The following is a 25,130-nucleotide window of genomic DNA, read 5'->3' on the forward strand; positions in this document are numbered from 1 at the left end:
AGAAGAAGCTAGTGGAGATTATGGCTGGTTGAAGGAGTTAAATTAGCTCACACGTGACACAACACGTCAAAATGAGCGTTGAGTATTTCCTTCCAAATCTCAACAACTCCACCACACGCTTCATGCATGGACACTCTTTTTTAATCAATGTTGTGAGAATATTATTTCCACGGCAGAATAAATTAGGATTAAATAAATAATGTAAAATATTAATTATTAAAACGCACGATTGAAACTACTTGAAAATCAACTAGAGTTGCATAATTCGTCAATTACCCTGTCACTAGCCTCGAGCAAAACCAAGAGCATGGTATTATTTATAGAGCAATCTCTTCATAGAAACAATATTTTCCGATTATGGACCGAAAGCAACTAAATCAAATCAAATAAAAATACTTTTTTTATATATAAAAAAACTTGAAAATACTTTTGATTGATCACGGATTTTAGAATGAAATAACTTCAAGAAAGAAAGATAAAAGTTGAAATGTATGGTTGAGGTTAATTATTAGCCGTGACCTATCATGCATTTTTCTCCATAATAAGTGGAGGGAAATTCACGGTAATAAAAAAGAATCAAGACGCATATTTATTTGATTTTTTAATAAGACGGCTGCTCTCTCCGTCCATGAATTCTCCATCTACCATCTTTGACCTCGCCAAACCATTCCAACCTTGACATTAACAACGCTCTTGCATCCAAGACGTGTGCTCACCACGTCGTCGTTTACTCCCTCCTTTATTTCTATTAGAACCCAACTTTGATTCCTTTCTCTGTCTCTTCAATCTCTCGAAACAGAATAACCCTTTTTTCCTCCCTTCTCTCTCTTTTGATTTCTGGGTTAACTGTAATATTTGATTAAGAGGTATGGCATCATAAAGTTTTTGGCTTTCTTTCAGTTTTAGATTTTTGTTTCTTACGGTTTTTTTTCTTGCATTGCTCCGTGTTTTGTTTTCTTTCAATTTAATTGAACTTTGTTGATTTTGGAGGTTTAATAGCTTGCTGAAGTTTGATAATTTAAAGGTTTAAAGAAAAAACACTGATGGGTTTTTCTGGAAGTCAGATGGGTTCCATTATTTTTGGGTGAAGTCAGTTTTTTTTTTTAATGATGAATACTCTGTAGCTCTTGTAATAAAAGCTTTGTGTAGTGATCTGTGGAGCTGTCAGATGATGTCAGGGTTTGTTTAGTTTTATTCTTTTCCAAGAGTTATGTTCTGTTTTTACGAATGTAATCGGTTGTAGTGATGAATGTTTGATATGGGATTTTGTTGCTATATAATCGAACTGTATCTATGTGTATATGGTCTTGTTCTTTTTCATGATTTCAAATATTGGATGTCATTGATGTTTCTCTCTTTGTAAAATTTTATATTTTGCAGCTAAACTGGTGATTTATTGCATTGTTTGTGTTTACTGGGCACATGATCGTACACTTTGCAATCACAATCTTGTACATTTTTCTTCAGTTTCTGGGGCTGGTTTACAATCTCGATTAGTGGTTTATATGATCAATAGTTGCTTTGCGATATTGCTCGTGGTCAATTTTTATTCTAACATTGTTTTGAGAGTTTGATTTCATGTTTAGAGGCTTACCCTTTCTAGTTCAGAAGGTGATGAAGACATTTATCTTCATGCTCTTTCCTCTTTTTGTGCAGATAACCTTGATTTCTGATAAAGATGGGCTTTTTCTTCAGAGGTCTAAATGAGGATCTCGCATCTTCTCAACTGGACATCCAAAGGTGTCCCTTTTTGAAAAACATTAATGAGCCTACTAATTTTTCGTTTTCCCCATCCATGCCTTTCCCTATGCCTGTAAGTTTTCTATTTTTTCGCATTTTTGCTTAAATGTAAGCTTCTTCTATATCTGAGTCCTGGTTGGGTATTAGATCGGGTACTGTTTTACTGTTTTATTATACTTTGTGCATTTCTATTAGGAATTCCTTTGAGAACCAAAGGGTTGTATGTTACTTAGAGCTAGCCTGGCTTAGTATGAAGCGAATAAATATTGAACCTGGGCTTGCCTCTCTTACCTTAATCTGATATCATGACCATCTCAATAGTATAATTTGCATTGGACAATCAGATCCCGACCAACTTAATTGAAATTGGTTGATTGCTCTGGAACATTCAACTAAAATTTTGATCAATCTTTGCCAGGTACGCACAGGTAAGGGTCCAATTTTCGAAGATGGTCCCAATTTTGATATGACATTTAGGCTATTCCATGGGCATGATGGAGTAGTCCCACTTTCTGAAAGATCATTCTCACATTCTGAGAAAGTAGAACCTCGACCTACTGCACCTACTGCACCGGAGTTCAATCCTTTAGCTGCAAAGGCAGCCACCATCAGTCTTTCATCCTTTGGAGCTGGGGGACCCTTCAGTTTTGATGCATTTTCTAAGAAGTGGAATAATCAGAAGAAAAACTCCAATTCATCCAAGAAAGAGTCGTCTTCACAGGTAAATGAATGTTGATTTTTAGACTGACAAAAAATTCCATCAGAAGTTCATAACATATATGATGAAAAACATATTTTGGAATTTTAAATTGACAAGTTCTTATAATGATGTTCAGGGAGGACACTCAAAGCACGAGGCATTGAGCAATGAGTGGCTGCAAACTGGAAACTGCCCTATTGCAAAATCATTTCGGGCAGTTAGTGGTGTCCTGCCACTTGTGGCGAAGGTTCTGAAACCCCCTCCAGGCATGAAATTCAAGTGCCCACCTGCAATAGTTGCAGCCCGAGCAGCTATATCACAAACTGCCTTTGCAAAGAATCTTCGGCCACAACCCTTACCTGAAAAGATACTTGTGATTGGGATGTTGGGTATGGCAGCAAATGTTCCTTTAGGAATATGGAGGGAGCACACGAAAAAATTTTCGCCATCATGGTTTGCTGCTGTCCATGCTGCAGTTCCTTTCATAGGCATGCTTAGGAAATCCATATTGATGCCAAAGTCAGCCATGGCATTTACCATTGGAGCATCTATATTAGGACAGGTTATTGGATCCAGGGCAGAGCGATACCGGCTGAAAGGAGTGGCTGCCAAGGGAATGCCTCTCACCAAAACACCTGCAGTGGCTGCCAAGGGAAAGCCTCTCACCGAGACGCCTGCCAGTAGCTTAAGTCAGTTGCAAGTTATTGCTGTTAATAGTGGACATTGCGGTTCTCTGGTGGAATATCCAGTTTCCCTTCAGATGGCCGGAAACTCATCTTCAGCAGCTGACATATTCTGCTAATTCTGTCTTGGCACTGTTGTTCGCCCCATCTTGGTGCTTTTACATGATTGTAATTCCTTGTTTCCAACAAAGGGCGTTTGCCTATTCCTTGTTTTCCATGATTGTTGTTGTTCCCTTTCCTGTAAAGACTTGATTCCGGCAATAGAAGGAATAAAAATATATAAATAATGAGTGATTTATTTATTGGTCAGGCAAATTTCTGTCTCGACCTGATTCATGAAATCTTGGTTTTCATTTCTATAAACAGGATTTGCATCTATGCGAATTGAAAGGGACTGAATTAATTAGTCAGATTATAATAACAACTGTGGAATTTTCAACAAAACCTGGCTGATAGATTCATTGTAGTTGTTCTTTTGTATTTGCTGCAATCGCGCATGGGAGCGGGTCAACTAATTTCTTGGATTCAACCCATTAGTTTATATTGGGTTTGAACTTTGAACTGTGGTTTGTTCTTTGCCAAGTTGTAATGATCTGGTCAGCGTGTGTGCCAGCATTTTATACTGTAGGGTTTGTGGTGCCGATTTTGACCGGTTGAACACTGCTGCTTTTGTCAAATCTCCGAATCTTTATCAATGGCAGGATATTTCCTTTTTTTTTTTATATATATCAAAAACTCAATGCACTCAGCTCCATTTATAAAAAAAAGAAAGAAAAAAAGAAAGAAAGAGTGAATATGGTAAATAGCGTATTAAGAATTTTGAAATTAAAGGGTGTTTGTGTTGATTGTACACACCTCTTGATGGATCTTTTCTCTGGTATACTGCTAGGAAGAATTATCATGAGAGGCACCGCCAAGTGTACCGAGAATCAAAACTGAGCTCCTAAGGTTGGCAATTTTATGTTTGATCATGGAATGGCAAACCACTTTATATTTATCATTTCAGTCTGTCATTGGGGAGCAGTAAATTATTTTTTTATTTATAATTAAATCCCCATGAGGGAATTTAATAGAGAAAAATATTATTTCTGTGAATCTCTTAGCAGCTATTGTACCATTTGGATTCCAGGACGTCTATATAACTCTACTTCTATCCACATCTATGCCATACCACCAAAAGCTTAAAACAAAAAGGAAATTTGTGCCTGTTCAAATCAAGAACAGAGCCATTCTGGCGCTCTTAACAGCAGTCGCCAATAAATGTCTTTAACCAGCTAAATATGGATGTGTTCATAACAGAGAATGTTAAAAATCTATCTTTCACTGCGTAATTTATGACCACAGGTCAAATTGTATACTCACCGGAAATGACCCGACTGGACCTGGGGTTCCATGTTTTTGAATCTTGTAAGGTCAGGTGGCTTGTTGGATGCCATTGCTGTTGGCGTAGCCTATGTTTTCTTGTTCTCTCATCCGTTGCTCCATAAAGCTACGACAACGTAATTACAGCAATCAGATTATGAAATAAAATTGATTTTTTTCAAGTTGTTTTATTATAAAGGATACGATACCTTTCAACAGAGTTGAAAATATAGATATAAAACCTGGATAAATCCGGGCTGGGTTTTACAACCCCCCCACCCCCCCACGTAATATCATAGTCTAGATTGATCTGTAGCCAACCTCTAAATTAGTTCTTATAATATAATTAAAAGAAGGACGTAGTTGACTAATAAAAACTAGAATTAAGGTAAAATAATATTTTTTTCATATAAGACTATATTTAATTTAGATTTGGGATAATTACAAAAACAATGCGTTTTGGTTTAATTTAGATTTTACTTTACTTTTATAGTTTAATTTAATTTTTTTTATATTCTTATAAATTGTATTTTATATCCCGAAATTAAATAAAAAAATCAAATAAAATGCATTATTAATAATGTAAACTGTTATTTAACATATAAACTATACTATGAAAACTATAATTTGTGAGAGTATATAAAAAAAAAAATTTAAATCAAACTATAAAACTTTTTTTTAATTATCCCTATAAATTTTAACATGTCAATTTTTTTTTAATATTTTGAGTTATTTTTTTATATCAGAAATATATCATTTGTCCGTGTTTATCTCAGTTATAGGACAGGTGCCCTAGTGATGACCTAATTCAACTGCAAAAGAATTCAAACTATTTTTTTTCATTAATTAAAATTTGTTGAAAAAAAAACTTATAATTAAGACTTATATAAAATAATTCCAAAAAGGCTTTCAATAATGAAAAAAGGAGAAAATAAAAGAAGAAAGAGAAATCATTTTTAACAATGGTAAAAGCAAAACTAATTAAAAACAAATAACCACAATTATTTTATTAACTAAAAAAAAATAGTTGTATTGGAAGGCAGCCATATCCTGTTTAGAAACGGACTAGAATTTTTTTAAAAAATAATTTTTTATATATTTTTTTATTAAAATATATTAATGTTAATATATTTTTAGCATATATTTTAAAAACAATAACTAATACAAGATCAAGCACCCCCACGAAGTAAAAAAGGCTGCTGCTAAGATTTTTGCTTTTAGCAACCAAAACTGAAACAGACCGTACAGAAAGAAATGTTGAGCAACAACAACAGCACATCACCGCTTTGTTCTTTCGGGTCACCTTGGCCTGATCTTAACGATGGCTTGTTCTACAACGACGTCGTCTCCGCCTCCTCCGATTCTGGTCTCTCTTTATTTTTTTTTAGCTATTAATTTCTATTTTATTTGTATTCATTCATTACTCATCTCTGCTAATCAATAATTAATTAATTAACTACAGGATTGACTCTGATACACTTCTACTCTTCCAAGTACAAAAATTCTGCTCCCTTACAAGGGTAATCAATTCTCTCTCAGGAAATCTGTTGGCTTTTGATTATTTTTTTATTGGGTTTACGTACTGATACTGAAACAGTTGGTTGCAGAGGATACACAATGGACAGGTTCGCCCTCCACAAAAAACAAAGAAATGGTGAATTTTTCACATTTTTTTGGCAATGTAATGGGCTATTGAGTAATTATTCGAGACGGGTTTTTGTTTTTGGTTGCAGATAACAATCGATGGTGAAGTTGTTAAAGAGCCCAAAGCAATCCTTAGGTGGGTTTGTGTTCAAAGCCAATTGTCTTTTTTTCTTTTAAAATGTGGTTACTTTGTGCTAGCACATTTATTTTTTTGGTGCAGGAAGAGATTATGATTGTTGGGAAAAAAATGAAATTTTGTTTAGGGATGGTATGGAATTGGTCTATCATAGGCTTCCATGGAGAGAGCCCGATGCTCCTTACTTGCTTCAAGTTTTATATGAAGATGATGATATGGTAAATGTTTTACATACAGCCCCTGTATTGATTACTTTTGGGTACAAGTGTTTTTTGTGTGTTTATGTTTGGCTGATTTTTTTGGAACAATGCTTAAATGTTCAGATTGCTTTGAACAAGCCACCTGGTCTTCAAGTTTTACCTGGAGGGCTTTTCCAGCAACGCACTGTTTTAATGCAACTCCAGTGGAGGGCAAGCAAGGGCAGCTCTTCCCTAGCAATCCAAGGATCACATCCTGTTCCGGTTCATCGCCTGGGAAGGGGTACATCAGGTTAGCCAATGAGCGTGTGCTGGTGCTGAATAAATGACCATAACTTTATTTCTCCGCTTACGGCTGGCTAAATTTTGGAAATGTGCAAAATGATAATTGCACTCCTTCTCAAACTTCATTAATCAGTGAGGAGGAAGCATGCTAATGAGAACTACTTTACACAACTAATTTTCATTGGTATGAAAATAAGAGATGCTGAGAAGTAGAGATCTGACTTTAATTTTCTTCTGTTTATTGCAGCTTTTAGTGAATTTCATGGTTTAACTGAATAAGCAATTCTTGATATAATAGCGTGACAGTCAAATGTCGTGGTTGTAAACCAGAAATTGATATTAAATGATGACTGCATCTTGTTTTTATTTTGCACAAGTAATATCCAGCATTTTATTCTTCTTTCTACCTGACAACTTTCACTTTTGAACTCTGCTCTTGTGGTTTTAATAAAGTAACTGGGAATACACCAGCTCTTCTTGTGAAGTTTTCTATGAGTTGATGATCACTTACTAATTGAGTTATAGGAATACTACTTTGCGCAAAGACAAAGGTAGCCAAAACTAGCCTTGCTGCATATTTCGCTGATGGGACATCCCTTATTGGAGACAGCAGGTCAGCAGAGTTTCATCTTGCCTTTTTCCACCTAGAGTTGTTTCTCAATGAAAATTTTGACTTCACTTTAAAAAATTTCATATTTCTTTGGGGCTATCAGTTACAAGGTGCCTAGTATTTCTGTGGCCATAGATTAACTTCCTTATCTGGTTCAGCATCTGTTCGGACAATGAGAAATTTTCTGCATAGCTAATTGAAATCTGGTTTTACCCAAATTAAGATATCAGTATTAGTTTTAGTACATATGAATTGTCAAATGAAAAGAGTAGGAAACTTTGGACGTAAGATTATTTCTTGTACTGCGTAGCTTTTATGTTCTATGTTCACATATAAGAGAAAGATGCAACGAAGAAAGAAATGAATTCGCCTAGGCTAAATGCTTCCAATGCAGCAGGTTACTGGTTTTCTTTTTTTTTTGTGAATTCTTTGGGTGGACATAGACAAATTGGAAGACACTTTCGATCCTCTAAAAACATGATGAAGCTATTATTTACTGTACCTATCCAGCTGACTGGATTCAGCCAAATAACCATTTTGCCACCCTTAATCTCTGTATATTCTGCTTACTCCAGGTAATACAGAATTTAGAGCAACTCTATCCAAATTGATTTCTTAGATGGTTCACTAGACCAGCAACTGATTGACAGCTTTGAGCAATTGAAGGAACAACTGCTTTTTTCTTTTAAACCATGCATCTTACTAGCTTTCTGTTTGTGTGAAAGCCTTTTATAAGTATTGCTCATCACGCCTTCTCATCATAATATGTTTTGCTGATAAAACGTATTTGATTCCCTCATCTGTAGTAATGCCAACATGGAGCAGAGCAAAAGGAGGAAGATTTCAAAGATATACCGAGCACTAGTGAATGGGATACTGAATCAGGATAAGGTAACACCTTGGCTTAACCACTGCCTTTTGCTTCCTTTTCTGTTTGTAGCATTTGTACACTCCAGGTTATGCTGTGATTTCTCCTCTGGGTGGCACTGATTGTTTTGTGTCTATAATGCTGAAAACTCATTTTGTATTTGTAATACTGAAAACTTGCAGCCATCTGTGTCGAGTGGTTTTTTGATTTTTTCTCAATTTCATCATTCCCAGCAAACAACTTTACATGATAAGGATCTTATTTGCATTGTAGATTATCATCAAACAGCCAATTGGAACAATGCGTTACCCTGGAGTGGCCAAAGGGCTGTATGTTGCTTCACCCTCAGGTTCATCAAATTTTTTCCTTGATAAATTTTCTCTGATTTGTTTTCCCTCTGAAGTATTTCTAGTTATTATACAAAATTCAAAAGTATATAGAAATTGTATAGATATGTTTTCAAGTCTCAGTAATTTTCACCATGTTTCTATGTTTGTAATTCCACTCTTTGTAGTGAAAATCATCCTTTTATATTTCAAATGTATTTCTGCTCCTGTTTATGTCTTGCTATTGGTCAAGTCAGGTAAACCAGCTTTGAGCAAAGTTGAAGTCCTTGAAAGAGATTCACAACTAAACCAAACATTAGTCCAGGTACCTGTATGCTTCACTTTGTACATTTTTAATTAATCTTAATGCACATATGTAGTACCTTTCCGTGATTCAACATCCAAAGAAATTTAGGGAAGGCACTCTTTGTAATAAACTGCATATGGAACATCATTTAACTTTTCTGAACTTGAAGTACTTGTTGATATGTTTTACCAGGTCGAGATTGAATCAGGACGGCCACACCAAATTCGCATTCATCTTTCTTTCATAGGGCATCCTTTGCTGGGTAAACCTTAGCATTGATATTTTTTTTTACTGTCTTAGAAGGAAGCCTACATCCTTGTCAAGATTCAGGAAGCAATAAATATGGGAATGAAAGCCCTTTTTCTCTTCATAGTGTTTATTATGGTTTAGTGGTTGCTAATTTGATATGTACAGAAGTTAGAGGAGATAATCTTTAAGCTATCTAATTGCACAAGTTTGACCAATGCTTTTGTAAATTATCAGGTGATCCTCTTTATGATGTTGGAGGGCAACCAATGTGCTTTGATTCTGAACATGAGGATGAGAGTTTTGCTGAAGACGGGTACAAATGTATTTCTGTTTATGTAGATGTAGATGGTTTGGTTCTTTCATCTCATTATCTTTTTTCCTCTACATTGACACTAGTCTTAGTAGTGATATTTTTGAGAGAGGAAAAGGAAGTTGTCTGATAATCAGCAACAGATTTCAGCTCTTAAGAAAGCTAATATTTGCTAAGATATGGGAGTTTTCTTTTGAACATAGGACATAATGCTTTGAAGGGGGATTGCACACTGCTCACCTAGGTTAATTGGTCTTTGACCGCTTTTGTTGAGTTTGATCTTCAACATAAGAGATCTCTCCTCCTTACCTTGAGAACAAAGTGTACCTTCATATTAAATCCAGCCTCAAGCACGTTTGCATTGATTTATCCAAATCAATACCAAATCCTTCTCTGTTATTAGATCTTTGATGGAATTAACGAGTCTTAACGTATGTCATATGCCACAGTTACCAAAAAGAGACATTCCTGGAGATGAATCTTATCTTGAGTGACAAGAGGAAAGATATGAGGAGCAAAGAAACATCTATTATGTGCCTAACAGAACCAAAAGGACTTGATAAAATTCTCCTATATGTAACAAGTTCTCATTAGCTAGAAATATCTCCTGCAGCAGCTTTTCTGTGCCAACATTTTGATCATGTTTGCTAGTCTGTTTGATCATTTCGTTTTTGAGCTCAGTCATTCAGAAACCATGTGTTATCCTCTTATCAAATCCAGAATCCCACGACTTTGATTTTACTTCTTGTAGAGGATATGAGAGGCCAGCAAAACCTGTTCCAGGAGATTGTGGCTACTACTTGCATGCACATCAATTGGTTCTCTCGCACCCAACCAAAAATGAGGTTGGGATTCAATGAACTGTAAAACCCTTTCCAGAGGATGTAATCTTGGTATAGGCCGTTTGATGATAAACAAGAAAAATGTTGATATTTTTTATTCTGGTGATTTTGTGCTCCACGACTTTATGATCTGTTATAAAATTTTCTCATCTTTTTAGCGAAGTAATATTCTGCTGCAATTTTTAAGATGTAGAAAGCTTTCTATACACATTCCTCACAGTTATTTTTTTGGTTGGCAGCAGGTAATAAAAATTACAGCACCTCTCCCATCCTTCTTACGTACACAAGCAGAAACCGAAGAACTGATGTGAAATAGTTCTGTTGAGAGCATTGCAATCAACTGGCTGGCAAAACATGAAGGTGGTATAGGTGACTAATTGACTGGCTAACTCTTTCCTGCTGTGGTTCGAGCAAAGGTTGAAACGCACAATAGAGAATCTATTTTGAATCACTAACCTGCCATCTTCGTTGTTGAACGTTTCTTTGCTTTTCTTTTTCTTTGCACTAGTTGAACGTTTTCCACAAATATTGGACCTATCAAGTCATAAAACCCAATAGTTGCGCCGCCGTCCACATTCAGGGAGCAGGAATGTTGACATGAGCAATTTCCATTGCATGAAACTTTCTTTCCAGTTGCAGGCATATTGCTAGAACTTTCTTCACGGATTCCAATTGGACGAAGACTTGATGCATATTTTCTGAACCTAGACTGAAGTCTGAACAAATTCCTTATTTACAGGATGGCATATTGATGGTTGAATCTTGCATCAAGCCACTTGGGCTGCTCAAAAGGTTTCCCAGGCAATGAAAATTTCTCGACCCGTGAAGCCATTTTACATTCAATTACAAGATGCCTCAGATGCGTCATTAAACTCAACTTCTCTGCTTGATATGAGTATAAGTTTACTGTCGCCTCCCAAGCTTTTGAGCTCATCAAGTTAAATCAGCTGGAATTAGTTTAGCTTTTATTACCAGTTACATTAATACGTTGATTTTTTTCTTCTTTTATGGTCTTGCAACGAAGAGAGGAGGGGGCGGGTTTACCATGCATGCTGGTCTCTGGGATGGGTTTTCAGGGGGGGGGGGTTGTGAATTGATGCTGCTGCCCCTTCCAACAACAGATTATTTTTGTATTTTCCATCAAATACAACAAATAGCTGAAATATTACAGCCACCTAAAATAACTTTACCAAAAAGACGGAATTAAGAAACCGCCTCCTGCCCTATCATTCCACTGAAAAATACAACTATAGTACAAAGTACGGCAAAGGAAGAATTTGCCACTGAGGGCGTCCTAAAGATGCTCTCTCAACACTCCTACTACCTGCCTAAGTCGCCCTTGCCTCTCCAAGATTCTTCTTCTCTAAAGACGGTTCCATTTTGCCCCCCATACTGATCAGTTTTGGCATAGTGCCTTTTAATGGCTACCACAGGATCAGAAACACCCGTGCATGGTCCCCCAACAAGAATCCCCCCCCTTTCTACAACATTCATCCCTACCATCCCCCTCGCTTGCTGTCCATTCAGTCTCTGCATCTCCACAAATATATCCTCCCGCTGCTTCATGTCTACTGCAAATGGCTGCACTCCAGTACTGTCACGACTCCTGTACATTTGACAATCCACCACTCCATTAGTCCCACTTACATCCCTTGAAGGAAAAACAGACAGGCCACTCTGATTACACTCGTTACTCTTGACAACAGATTGCAATGTCTGCTGTGGCATTTTGGATGATGGCACAGGATAATTGCTAAATGCAGCTGGATACTTTGCCAGTAAAGCAGCTGAATCAGGTAACCCTGTCTGTGTTCTGTTCTCATCCCAGAATCCATGGCTCATGGGAAAATTCTCAGGGCCAAGCTGATTATTACGATCACAATTCAAGAAAGCCATGTTACCCTCTGTAGGGTGGTGACCAGTTAATTTAAAAGTTGCTGACTTGCCTGCTGGCTTAAGATGCGGGGCCTCCTTTTCACCTTTCTCATGGGCAATAGAATTCTGCTTTTGCAAGGGGTTACTGAGTATTTTACCAAACAGTTTAACATCACCATTCCTACATGGTTTTTCCATATCTGAAGACCTCCGTGAATGATCTCTTGGACAATCACTTCCATGTTCAAAACGTTGAGACAGGAATGGGAGCTCAGACACTGAATGCTGAGATTTTGAGCCGCTACATTTTTTAAGATAGCAATCCTCAGCTTCAAACTGACTGGTGACATTCTTTTCGGAGGTGACATTCTTTTCGGAGTTTGGAAAGCTTCGAGCTTCAGAAAGTGGTCTGACATAAATATCCCCATTCATCTCTTTCTTTGTTGGAATTTGCAGCGGATAACCCCTGAGAATCTGGGAGGAATCATTCTGGCTCGTCAGAGGATGACCAGACAGATGCTGGAAGTAGTCATCTCTACAAAAAGATGTTTTACCCTGCTTATCTCTACAATCCTGAAGTTGTTCATGCTTTTTCTCATATTGGATGACCACAGAATCTCGTACTACAGAATTCATTATAGAAAGATCATTCTCCTGTGGCAATGAGATGACAGGAGGCTTTTCCACAGATTCCAAATGGACAGAGACTTGATGTATATTTTCTGAACAGCGACTGATATCTGAACAAGAATCCATATTTACATGATGGTGTGAGGCAATGCTGGTTGAAACTTGCATCAAACCACTTGGGCTACACAAACTTTTTTCAGGCAACAGAAGTTCTTGTCCAGTAACATCATTAGAGACCTCAGCTACAGCTTTCAACTCAATCGCAGTGTTTGCATTCAATGTGCTGGCATCAACTGTGCCTAAAACAGGCCCTGCTTCAGCAACAGAAACAGTCTTGTCAGCCGCTTGATCTCTTTCAGATTCTGCATTAGTCGACACAATCAACACTTTCTGGGCCTGCAGAGACTCCAACTGATTAACAGAATTCAGGACTTTGCTGTCAACAACAAAAGCTAGATCAGCCCTCTTCCCCGCCTCAGCTGGATCAGAAACCATTTTATCCACAATCTTGGAATCATTCTGATCTAATATCCCAGATGCATTATTGTCTTCAGTTCCATCCGGGTCAGAATGCAACCTAACCCTCTCCTCTGCATCAGATTCATTATGCTCTGTATTCATGACAGACGGCAGCAAGTCCTCATCAATCTTAGAGTCTAGTTTATCACTGGAAATAGCAGATCCAGTCTCTATAGCACAGGCATCTTCTGTGTCACTCCCACCTCCATTTCCAACATCGCTAACTGGTGTTCCAAAATTTCTATGTCCAGGATGCATCAAATCCAGTCCAAGGCACTTCCTGGCCTTGCTAAAAAACACCTTGCACTGGTCCCTAGTTCTTGTCCTGACAAAATGGGAGATCATTGCAAAATCCTTTCCATAGGATGATACAGCTTGTATAAACATGGACTTCTCCTCATCTGTCCAATCAGTAGGATCCATCTCCTCGCAACTCTCATCTGAACAGGTCTCTTCATCGAAATTCCGCATAACATCAGATGTCAAAGGTGGCTTTGCAACAGAATCCACCTTTTGGCACTTCCGCTCTCGATAGCCCTCTACAAAATCAACAGAGGTAGTGATACAAGAACTCATGGCCTCAGAAGACATTGAACCACAGATACCTGCTAAAACATCAGCAGCGACAGTCTCTCTTTCACTCCCAAGAACATCCAAAATACTTGATCCTCCTAAAATACCATCATCACAACCTTCTGTTATTTTAGAATTACGGTAGCCACTCGAAAAGATTCTACTAGAGCACAACCGCCGACTGTTCATAGCATGGTCAGCACCAGCTGCCATCATAGCACCAAAAATATCAAGCGACGCAGCATTTAATTCACGATTCCATTTTGTACTTGATGCAACCAAGTAGTTAGTAGAAGATTTAGTTTGTTTACTCTTCTTGGTTTTTTCAAAACAATCAGATTTGTGGTTTTTGTAATAGAATTCAACACAGTCTGCAGTTGACTTGTGATCAAGAAAAGAAGCAATTTTTCTGAAATCCTTCCCAAAAGTCGCAAGCTTATGCATGAAAATTTCTTTTTCATCAGAAGTCCAGGGATTGATCATGGCTCTTTCCTTCTCAACAGCACAAGGATCTTCAACCAATCCATTACTGGAGATAAACCGTGATACTATCTTCTCTTTCTTGTCCAAAATTAATGCTGGCATTTTCAAAGCATTCCTGTAAAGCTTGACCTGAGAATCTGCAAGCAGCTTGCTTGTGAAATTAAGTATATCTGTTGTAGGGACCAGGTTCAAATTTCCAGCTGCAGAGATTGAAAAAAAAAATTACAATTCAACCAGATAAACCTTGGTATTTAAGACCACCATTGAGAATCATTTTTAATGTATTTTAAACTCACAATACATTAAGCAAGCAAGTAAAATCCTCGGTTTAAAAATCAACTGGCTCTTTCTCTGAAATATTGAGTTGGTTATTCAACTCTGGCAAATCACATTTTCATAATATATATAACAAAAGAGGAAGGGGGGGGAGGCAAGAACTTGCCTAAATTGACACTACTTGCCCAAATCTGCACCATATCAATTACGTAACCAAATCCAAGGCCATGACAGAAGTAACATGTTTGGCTTAGATCACTGTAACCTAACTTTATATAGCATGAGAAGAATGACCAACATCTCTTGACCAAAATAACCAAAACTCTCCACAGTTACTTTATAAGCTACCAAATCAATGAAAAATTTAGCCAATGCCCCTTTTCGATAAGAGAGATAGAGCCAGTATCCATTTTGACATACAATGTACAGGTTATATACACACACGCCATAAAGACCTGACTTCCAACACAGTTATCCCAACAATGGACATTGAAATCTATAAAACCTAATCCAGTCCTATAAGATCACACCTACAGTGTTCATGGAAGAAGAAAGCTATCCAAATATATAAAGCTTCTAATATCCAAGTCCACTTGACATTAAGTAAGAACAGGCAAGCTCACATTTACACATCATTTCTAGCAAACAAACCTCTAATAGGGCATCTGAACTTTGTGGAACAACAGGAAAGTCAACAGCACAAGTACAGAGAGTTCTCACATGATGGATCTCCCAGCCTCAGTAGACAATAGATATAAGGAACAATAACACATGTTTTCCAAAATTCATTACATGGTACAGGAACACAGCAATATTATGAACTAGTAACCATGTGATCTCACTTTATCACATGGAAAGCTAAAAGTCCCTGTGCATATCTGTTAGCTCAGCATTTTCTACCCATATGGAACAAAACTTGCATGGTGTCTGATGGCAGTTCTGAATGAAAAAAAAATAAGGCACCTGTTTTACCAATTTACTGATGCGATAACAAGCTTAACCAGAAAACGACAGTCATTTATAAGGAAAAGGTCGAGTGATCTTAGTAGCCTTACCAGCAGAAGAGAATCGAGCACGAATGGAAGAACGATGCTTTTGAAACCCACTTTGAGTTGTCCGCAAGCTTTGTTCCCATTTCTTATGAGACTTCGCACGATGTTTCCTTATAGAATGCAATCGCATATCTTCCTTCCACAGATGATGAAAGGCTTTGAACTTCAGGGTTACAGCTCTCTCCTTAAATCTTAATAGCCGCTTCCTCATAGCAAAATTTTCTACAACAAAGGCATCACTCTGCCAAGAGGATCCATTGATAACACCTGAAAAATCAAACCTACACTGCTCACTAGGCAATAGTTTATTAAATACTTCAGATGCCCTACTCGCAGATTGTTTATTGGAGGCCAGTATTAGATTACATAAATTATCTTCTCCATATGTGTCTGAAATCACATCACCAGAAGGTAAATCTTCCTTGCAAATAAATATGCCAGTCACTTCCTCATCAGCACAAGGAACTACACCTTTCAAGTTCATCCTTGCAGACTGAATAGCATCAAAATCATCTTTCACAGTGACAGTCGATGAATCTGCCCTTGCCAAAAATACTGGTTCAACAAGTTTAGATGTAGCAGTTCCAGGACTATCAATATCATCCTCCTTAACATCAGCATGAGCTTCTTCCAACTCACCATTGCAAAAAGAAACATTCTCCACAATTCCATCCCCACATGATGCAACTTGCAAGGGAGAAGGCCGTGGGACACTGTTAGAGGCAAACCCCTGTACATTGCAAGGTTTTGCATCACTATCAAATGGACGAGGACTGGATGCTGCCAGACAAGGACATCTGTTTCCAGATTCAAATCTCATGGACTTAAGTTCATTTTCAAGAGAATCAATTTCAGATTCTGTCAATTCCAGTGACTTTGAAATGTCACCTTTCCATACAAGCAGCTTATTCATTGCAGTAGACCTCACAAAACTAGAGTCCACAGAACTTGGATCATCAGACTGAAGCAGTTCAGATAGTGAAGAACCCAGGTTAGCTACAGAACTAACATCCATCTTCTCTAAATTAAAACACAATCCCTCAATTTGACTTTGAGAACCAACACCAGGTGAACCACATGAATTACCAACAACGTTATCAGCATTTGTTGACTTCACAAATGTTTTCTCCTCTAAACCTGGGACACAGAGGCAATAACTTAGAACATTTAAAAGGGAAAAAAAAGAGGAGAAAAGGAGAGCTTGTTGAAAAATATGATATAATTACTTTTGAAAATAAGGAACAGTGCTAGCATGGCTGTATCAAACATTGTTCTCTTTTTTTAAAAAAAAAAGGTAATATTTTGGAGTAAACTATGGCAAACTTTCCACTAGTGGAATGTCATGTAAATTGCCTCCTGGAGAAATTGGCAACATAGCAATTCACTATTCTAAACAGGCATATTCAGTGATGCTCCCAGTACTAGGTGTCAGCTAGTCAACTAAATAATAGCAAAAACCATGAAGAAAATCAATTGCATAATACCCAATGTATCATTAAAGTTTAAAGACCAAGTGAATGTTGTTAGATTTTCCATGTAAAAAACTCAGAAAGTATATACCTATACACAACAGCTTAACAGAAAAAAATCAAAGAATGAACAATTACCTGGTGATGAACTACAAGCAACAGAGGAGGGCGTAGCAGGAGATGCACAGTCTGAAAAGCCCATTACTCCGTGGCTCTTTTCAGCCAAGTTTGAAGTTTGATAATGAATGGACTCTACATTATTAGCAGAAACGACAGCTCCATCTTTGTTGTCACTTGTTTCTGGGCCTTCAACTTTCTTCTTCTCATACTTTGCCAGCCCTTCACCCCATCCAAGGCGTGCCTTCTTCCTAGAAGAAATCTCTTCAGATGGTGCTGCAGAAGTAACACAAGCAGCAACATCCCCTGAAAGGGAATGGACTGGAGTGGCATTCTTTGGTTGCAACTCAGCCTTTCCTTCATTAGAATCTGCACCCCCAAGGCTCTTCGAGCTACTTGAATGACTTAAACCAGACCCCCGGGAAGACAAGCTTCCAGAACGGGTCCATTTAAGAGGCTTCCAATCTAGTGAGTTCTCTCTATCACCTCTTTGGCCTGTGCCCAACCCATTGACACCAACCATCTTATTATTATCTTGTTGGTCTTTCAATTGATGCTGATCCCATGAGTCAACAAAATCAGAATGAGCGGGTTGAGATGGGGGAAACATTAGCATTTCATCAACTGACATATGATCATTACTCACATCATGCTGCCTCACAGGCATGTTAGAAGACCCATTACTCATTTCCCATGAATGACCACCTCTCCAATCCCTCTGGCTGAAATAACCCCTATTGTTCCGGACATATCTTCCATCTCCACGCAAAAATGGCCGGCAATTCTCATCTTCCAGCATCTTATCACTGGACCTATATGGTGCGTACAAGTGACCAGATTCTTCAGCAAGCATATGCCAACCACCCTGCTTACCATGACCTTCGCAAGGCATTTAAAAGAAAAATAAGGGAAAACAAATAATTAACACAAGCACGGAATATATTTTCACCTCGAAGAAAAAGGGCATAAAAGAACCTTGCAAAGAAAACAAATACCCCAGACCAAAAAAGTTCCGATCTAGCAAAAAAATAATGAAGATGAACCTAACAAATTCTAATAACCAAAAAAACCCAAATCAGATCTGTACCATGAAAAGTAAAATAAGAACAATAAAAGAAAAAATTGAACACTACACAGTCAATATCCTCAAGAGTCACTAATTTTTTCACTATAAAAAGAAAAGAAGCACCTAAAATCAAAGCAATGGCCTATTGCCCGAAAATGCATGGAAACCCTAGATTAAAATCTCTTCTAAAAAATCAACTAAGGACTGCCGCGTACAATTAAAATATAAAAACAAAAGTAGAGAAATTGCAAGAAACAAGGAAAACGCACCAGGAGGCCTGCGAAAGTCGTGGGGACCCCAACGATTGAAATCACGAGAGGATCCATAATGACTCGAGGAAGAATAAGAAAAATCCTTCCATCGTGACGTAGACCCGCCACCAAAAGAAGAAGACGTAGTCTCGGACCTCTCGTGCTTCCTCTCCTTAAAGAAGTCTTTCCGATCCCACGGCAATGGCTCTGGCGGCATCAAAACTAACAAAACAAAAACCCTAACCCTAATCTAATCCACTTATCTCACATGCGCCGCCAATTCTTCCCCCCTGCGGCACACCAAACATAAAAACTCAGAAAAACAGATCGAATAAGCTGCAGTACAGGCAGACACGAGAAACGGCACCGAGTAGAATCAACAGCAGAATATTGTTATTATTTGTAATTGTATTTGGTATTGGTATGTGCAAATTAAAAAAAAAAAGAAATCCAGGGAGTTAGTGACTAATAAATCGATTAAAACCGGATAAATTAATGGAAACATTAAAAAAGATTGATCGAACCTGAGAGGCGATGAGAGGAATTGATTGGCAGTTGGTGGAGATTAGGGTTTTGGATCGGTGAAGATAATAGAGTGTGGTGATGCCATGGAGTTTTTGGATTCTAATAACTTTTCCGTTGTTGTTTGGTTGCAGAGAAAACAAGAGAGAAAATCTGTGGACGGAGAGATGAGAGGAGAAGAAACTTTTTCTTTCTTTTCTTGGAGACGATAAGGGACAAGAGAGAATTGAGAGAGAGAGGAGAGAGACGTCTGTACTCAACGGCGCTATTAAATCATATTTCATTCTGCTATCGAGTCCGCAGTTAAAATAAATATAAATTTATAAGATATTTTAGGACTTAGTTTGTTTTTCAATAAATCTTTAGGACTAAGTTTGTTTTTCAATGAATCTTTTTTCCTGTTTCTTTAGTTAGGTTTTTTTAATTAAATAATTTCTTCAGAGCATTTTTATCTAGGATAAGTTATTTTTTATAAAATCTAAAAAACCAACCCTTCGAATTAATTTGATGCGTTAAAAGACTGGTTCGTAAAATAAAAATTAAATAAATAAATTTCTTTGGTTATTTGGTAATTCAAAAAGTTTTATGGTATGTCCGAAAATGAGAAAAAAAACAAAAACAAAATCCAAATAGACTCTAAAAAAAAGGTCAAGTATTTTTAAGCGTGATCCATATAACAGTGTAGGTGTGGCTGGTTGTCAGATTCTCCTTATTTGTTTTTTCTTTTTCTTTTTCTTTTTCTTTTTCTAAATTAATAAAGTATGATTATTGTTAGATGTATTTATGGATGAGTACAGTGCATATATACTTAATTTTTTATGATAGTGCTGGAGTGGATGAGATCATGAGAGAGATCAGTGTACATTGAAATATAAATAACTTATCTCCGAGTTAAATCTCTTTTTGATAAAGTTTTCCACTGATTATTTATATTCATCCTGTTAAAACTTTAACGTTTTAAAAATATTTTTACAAAAAAAATATTTTTTACTTTAAATTAATATTTTTTTAGTATTTTTTAAATTATTTTGATACACTGATATCAAAAATATTAAAAAAAATAAAAAATATTATTTTAATATATTTATTAATAAAAAAAAATCAGACTCACAAACAAACTCTAAATCATCGTCGGGGTTGTGTTGCAAGTCGGATTAACTTTGTTTGAAGTAAAAATAATGGTTAAAACATTACTGATGTGTTTTATGGTAAAACATAATTATAAATCTAAAATATGATGTGTGTTGAATATTTTTTTAATATTGATATATTAATATATTGAATTATATTTTTTTTCTAAGTATTAAAATTATGATATATTTGATCAATCCGTGTTGACATGTCAAATCCACAATTTGTGTTACAAGACCTTGATAGCTTTTTTTTTAAAAAAAAAATCATGGGCGTCAATTCTTGATAAATTAAGAGTTAAAATATAAAACTGAAAAAAAAAACTATACGAGTCAACTTAGATTAACCTACTAGACTTATAATCTGAATCAAATTAAAAGAATCTCATAAAAAGTAAATAAAAAACTATCAAACCAACTTAATATTGAGTGGTAAAATAAAAAATTATTTGGAAGATAAAAAAAACAATCCAAGTCAATTTAAGCTAGTCAGTTAAACTCGCAACCTAGTATTATATTCGATTAAAATTTGACAAAAAAAAAATAACCAAGTCAACCTATCAAATTCTCAACTTTGATATGAAAAAACAAATAAATAAAAACTACAAAACCCAATTAAAAAGACATGTTCAACTAAAAAACGACAAAAAAAATAAATATAGTTAACCTACCAAACACGTGACCCGAGTTACGAGATCAGGATAATCTTACATAAAACAAATCAAGATAGATTACGAATCACAACTTCAAACCAACTCAATATTAAATGACAAAATAAAAAAAAATAATTAGAAAATTACCAAAATACCATCGTGGTTAATCCAAGTTAACCTATAAAATTCGCAATATGAGTTATGAGATCAAGATAAATTCACGTAAAAAAAATAGAAAATCTCGTTTTCAATAGATCTAATGTTAAATGTTAAAATTAAAAAGAAAAAAATAAATTTATGAAACCGGTATGTAACTTATTAGAAAAAAATACAAAGCATAAATTCAAAAATAATTTAATATTAAAAGATAAAATAAAAAAATTAATATATTAAAAATTAAATTAAAAAATACTATTACAATAAACAGATCACGGTGACCATGGTAACTTAGTCACATTGTTTTGTTAAAAATATTATTTTGTTCATAATTTTATATATGAAATGCATGAACCAGTATATCTAAATAAAGATAATAAAAATGGCAACAGAGGGAAAATGAGTTTTAAAAATATTATTTTGTCTATGACTAATTATTGATAGAGTAGTGTATCTTTGTTTTATTTATTTACAAGCTTTGTTTTGTTTATTTATTTTATTCCGTCAATCGAAGCTTTTGCTTTTCACATTGGCCCCGCAATGTTTTCCTTGACTCTGTTTACGGCAATGCCCTTGATCTAGGCAGGTATTCACGGGAGATGAAGTGAAATTCACGCGTGGGAATGGAGGTTTTCTTGCGATGACGAGTTTATCCTCTGAGGCGCCGAGAATTGCAAGATATACGTGGCGGGTTTAGGAGGGCTGGTTTTGGGTTCTGAGTTGTTTGATTTGGTAACGGAAATCTTGAAATAAATTTTCGACGGATGATACACTGTGCACTTTACTTGATTTTGAGGTAATTTTTGTGATTGTAATTTTTTTTAAAAAAATATAGTTAGTTATAGTTAATTAAATTTAGATATGTGTTTGGTAAAAATTATAATTAAAATTTATGCATAACAAAAAATATATATAATATTTGGTGGAAGTATGATTACGGTTATTTTTCAAAATATATTTTACTTGAAAATGAATTAAAATAATATTTTTTTTTATTTTTTAAAAAATATTTTTGATATCAACACATCAAAATAATATAAAAACATGAAAAATATATCAATTTGAAGTAAAGAAAAAAATTTAAAAAATAATTTAAAAAAAACATTTTTAAAACATAAAAATAAATAGAATTTTATTAAAATTCAGTTAAAAAAAGAGATACCTGATTACTCGCACTGAAATAAGTTTTTCATTCCTTTTTCTTCTTTTCATGGAAAGGGGCGTGATAGCAAATAGAGATCACAAGTAAATGATAAAATTATGACCTGAATAAGTGGGTTTTTTCATGGATATTTACCTTACTTGATGAGTAATTAATAATATATAAATATTGTTAAACATAACTTGATACTCAATCTATCTCTCTCTCTCTCTCTATATATATATATATAATTTTATAAATTACTACTTTATCTTTTGTTTAATAATAAATAATAGCTGCAAAATAAGAATATCCGAAACTTGATAAATGTAACATGAATATTTAAATTTATTTATTTTACAGGCAACGAGTAAAATATAAATATAAAAAAAAACAAGTAGTGGCGACGTAGCCAGACAACAGAAATAAATAAATAAATGAAAGTACAACAATTTGCTCAAATTCATAATTGTCTTCAGATGCAAGTAAGATTCACAGGTGCTCTTTTTGTCCGGCATGCGAACGGAGACCGGGAGTTTTTCTTTAAAAGAATGAGCGATTGTAAAACCTGTGATGGTAGAAATTACCGGCTTCTTTTATTTAAAATTCGATATATTTTATCCACTAAAACGAGCGAGTGATTATACTAATATCACTCAGCATTTAAATATCTTCAAGTACACGAGAACATGCCCTTGCATTCGAGCATTATTTCTGCTATTTCACTTATTAAGCTGCCTTGTAGTTTTACGTGAGGTTGAGAGCAAGCCACGTAAATATATGTCTGGTTAAGTCAAAATTTAATTTTGTTTTGGTGGCATCTATTATAAATTGAAACTGCACTTAAGGTTGAGTTTTGCAAATAGCATCTCACCTCATGTTTTCAATTATCCACGAACCAGACTTTTTTTTGAGAAATATCAAACTTTTCAGAACCTCAACAACTCCTCTATAAATAGAGAAAAAATAAACAGGGCTGCCATCCATCGGCCAAGTAGCTCTCTCGGTTTACCACCGGTGCCAGCCAGACATCCCCGTTGTGCAGGGTAGTCTGCTCTTTCCCTTTTTCTTTTTTTGCTGCATTTCTCCATCTACACTATTCTGTAAAGTGAACAGTCGTGAGTGAATCGATTCATTCTCTATTGTTTATGTTGTATATGAACAGTGGAGAGCGTTTATGTTGTTTATGTGCCGGACCGTGTCCGACTCAATTTTAAATGTATTGGATCGGGTCCAGCTTAAAAAAATAAAAAAAATCCAAAAACAATTTCTAAAAAATCCTCTCCTAAAAAATTTGTGATTTTTGGCATATTTTTCCACTAATTTTGCACAATAAAAAAAAGGATATTGTAACTCGTTTATGATCATCCATTAAGGTTTTATTAAAATATCAAAAACCTTATCCAAATCTTTCTATAGTGTCAAAGCATAGACTTTAATATATGGTGTGATGTAAAATTACACAATAAAATACAACCTTAGATATTGTGTTTTGTTCAAAAAACTAGTGTTTAATATTATTCAATGGCACTACATAATTACATTAAAAAGAGATCGTACGACAACGTAGTATTTGTAGAATTTGATCGTAATCCCAATTTTATTTGTGATGATATTTCACCTGATGTTGTTGCACGCTAAGGAAACCATGAAAATTGTAGTCTTTATTCGATGGATTTCACACGTGATGAAATTTTAAATAGTTTAATGGAATAATAAAAAAAAAATTATATAAAGTTTTGTTTGTTTTATGATGTAATAACAGTAGTTAAATCTATAATATTTCAATTTAAAACCATCAATATTAATATATTTCCTTTTTAGTTATTTTATAACCTCAATTTGAAAAGTATTATTAACCAAACACATTAAACTACGTTTTGTTCAACCTCAATTTCAATTACAAATTTAACTAATAATATATTTTACCAAACTAACCTCAATTAAATGTATTTTTTATAAAATAACATTTTTAAACCATAACAACAAAAACTACCGGTTGTGCACTGCGTTTTTAAAAATTTTAAACTTTTTTTGCTAAAAATATTTTTAGATCATATATGTTGGTATTAAAAATAATTTTTTAAAAATAAAATAATTTTATTTAAAATTAAAAATATCTTAAACCGTCATGGGCATGGGCATGCATGCTGTCACCTCGACAGAACTTTAAAAAGAAGCCACATGTGGCTCATCATGAACCATGCTTGCCCGCGGCGTTTGTATACCGCGTCAGCATAAATCTTTTGACGTGGTGGGAGCGTAGTGGCTAAAATAATGCAATTAGTGCCACTTATGCCAAAACCTGCATGCCAACCGAGTGGCTGACATCGACACTTGCTACACCATAACAGAGTGGCTCCATCTTCGCTGTGGATGGAATGGTGCAGTGCATAATGGCTATTCATTACGGTCAAAAGCCCACGGACCATATTCATTACAAACGGCAGGATCATAATAATTTTTTATTTTTTTTAAAATTATTTTTAACACTAATATATTAAAACAATAAAAAAATTATTTTTTTACACCATAGCACCGTTCCAACGGCGCCATCATCCAGGGGCATAAAAACCTCCGATCTATGTCCCTGCAAGGTTTGTATGTGTTAGGATCAAATTTTACGATGTAGAGTTGAAGAGTTTGTTTGGAACGTGAATGTAAATTATATTTTTTTAAATTTTGATTTTTTATTATGTTTTAATATGTTGATATTAAAAATAAAAATATATATTATTTTAAATATATTTTTAAATAAAAAATACTTTAAACCATAACAACTACCATAATTTCGAACATACTAAGAAAAACATCAAAAATATAATTACAAAACTTTTCCTATATTTTGATCTGATTTTTTCACTTTCAATAATAATTTATATCCTTAACAATACATTTTGTTTGATTTTTTTATTTGACTCGAGATGTAAATTGTAGATTATAAAAATAAAATAAAAT

At 35.2% G+C, this 25,130-nt stretch overlaps 3 protein-coding genes across 14 annotated transcripts; 2 read left to right on the forward strand and 1 right to left on the reverse strand.

Annotated features, from left to right (window-relative positions):
- The first annotated feature begins 600 nt into the window (after positions 1–600).
- LOC133705953 (uncharacterized) lies at positions 601–3,438 on the forward strand. Its single transcript, XM_062131412.1, has 4 exons — positions 601–866; positions 1,657–1,813; positions 2,159–2,461; positions 2,577–3,438. The coding sequence occupies exons 2-4, from the start codon at positions 1,679–1,681 to the stop codon at positions 3,240–3,242; spliced, it is 1,104 nt and encodes a 367-aa protein (XP_061987396.1). The 5' UTR covers positions 601–866; positions 1,657–1,678; the 3' UTR covers positions 3,243–3,438.
- Positions 3,439–5,657: 2,219 nt separating this feature from the next.
- On the forward strand, positions 5,658–11,243 carry LOC133706048 (RNA pseudouridine synthase 5). Of its 11 annotated transcripts, none has more exons than XR_009844424.1 (15): positions 5,658–5,851; positions 5,948–6,005; positions 6,083–6,110; positions 6,219–6,265; positions 6,393–6,483; positions 6,589–6,754; positions 7,273–7,360; positions 8,164–8,248; positions 8,499–8,574; positions 8,809–8,876; positions 9,051–9,120; positions 9,342–9,420; positions 10,169–10,262; positions 10,499–10,675; positions 10,999–11,243. XR_009844424.1 is itself a non-coding variant. In XM_062131563.1 (14 exons), the coding sequence occupies exons 1-13, from the start codon at positions 5,740–5,742 to the stop codon at positions 10,275–10,277; spliced, it is 1,077 nt and encodes a 358-aa protein (XP_061987547.1). In that variant the 5' UTR covers positions 5,658–5,739; the 3' UTR covers positions 10,278–10,310; positions 10,499–10,966. The 11 variants fall into 11 exon arrangements, 7 of the variants coding, with proteins under 7 accessions (XP_061987547.1, XP_061987545.1, XP_061987546.1 ...); XR_009844423.1 differs by lacking the exon at positions 10,999–11,243 and adding an exon at positions 10,768–10,966; XR_009844425.1 differs by lacking the exon at positions 10,999–11,243 and having other exon boundaries at positions 10,169–10,361; positions 10,499–10,966.
- Positions 11,244–11,368: 125 nt separating this feature from the next.
- On the reverse strand, positions 11,369–19,355 carry LOC133706047 (uncharacterized). 2 transcript variants are annotated; one of them, XM_062131559.1, is made up of 6 exons: positions 19,095–19,355; positions 18,589–18,860; positions 17,900–18,132; positions 17,275–17,809; positions 15,671–16,804; positions 11,369–14,539 (listed from the first exon to the last, which is right to left on the reverse strand). In XM_062131559.1, exons 2-6 carry the CDS (start codon positions 18,785–18,787, stop codon positions 11,580–11,582), a joined length of 5,061 nt encoding a protein of 1,686 aa, XP_061987543.1. In that variant the 5' UTR covers positions 18,788–18,860; positions 19,095–19,355; the 3' UTR covers positions 11,369–11,579. The 2 variants fall into 2 exon arrangements, with proteins under 2 accessions (XP_061987543.1, XP_061987542.1); XM_062131558.1 differs by having other exon boundaries at positions 17,275–18,132.
- Between the last annotated feature and the right edge of the window lie 5,775 nt (positions 19,356–25,130).

Source organism: Populus nigra, chromosome 10 (assembly GCF_951802175.1).
Source record: "Populus nigra chromosome 10, ddPopNigr1.1, whole genome shotgun sequence".
Lineage (NCBI taxonomy): Eukaryota > Viridiplantae > Streptophyta > Magnoliopsida > Malpighiales > Salicaceae > Populus > Populus nigra.

Coding starts and splice junctions, on each gene's coding strand:
- LOC133706047 (XM_062131558.1), bottom strand. CDS start 18,787: ATGCCGCCAGAGCCATTGCCGTGGGATCGGAAAGACTTCTTTAAGGAG. Junction 16,805..17,274: donor TGCTTGTAGTTCATCACCAG/GTAATTGTTCAT, acceptor TCTGTGTCCCAG/GTTTAGAGGAGAAAACATTT. Junction 14,540..15,670: donor TGCTCGATTCTCTTCTGCTG/GTAAGGCTACTA, acceptor CAATCTCTGCAG/CTGGAAATTTGAACCTGGTC.
- LOC133706048 (XM_062131561.1), top strand. CDS start 5,740: ATGTTGAGCAACAACAACAGCACATCACCGCTTTGTTCTTTCGGGTCA. Junction 9,421..10,168: donor GAGAGTTTTGCTGAAGACGG/GTACAAATGTAT, acceptor TACTTCTTGTAG/AGGATATGAGAGGCCAGCAA. Junction 10,263..10,498: donor CGCACCCAACCAAAAATGAG/GTTGGGATTCAA, acceptor TTTGGTTGGCAG/CAGGTAATAAAAATTACAGC.
- LOC133705953 (XM_062131412.1), top strand. CDS start 1,679: ATGGGCTTTTTCTTCAGAGGTCTAAATGAGGATCTCGCATCTTCTCAA. Junction 1,814..2,158: donor CCATGCCTTTCCCTATGCCT/GTAAGTTTTCTA, acceptor AATCTTTGCCAG/GTACGCACAGGTAAGGGTCC. Junction 2,462..2,576: donor AGAAAGAGTCGTCTTCACAG/GTAAATGAATGT, acceptor AATGATGTTCAG/GGAGGACACTCAAAGCACGA.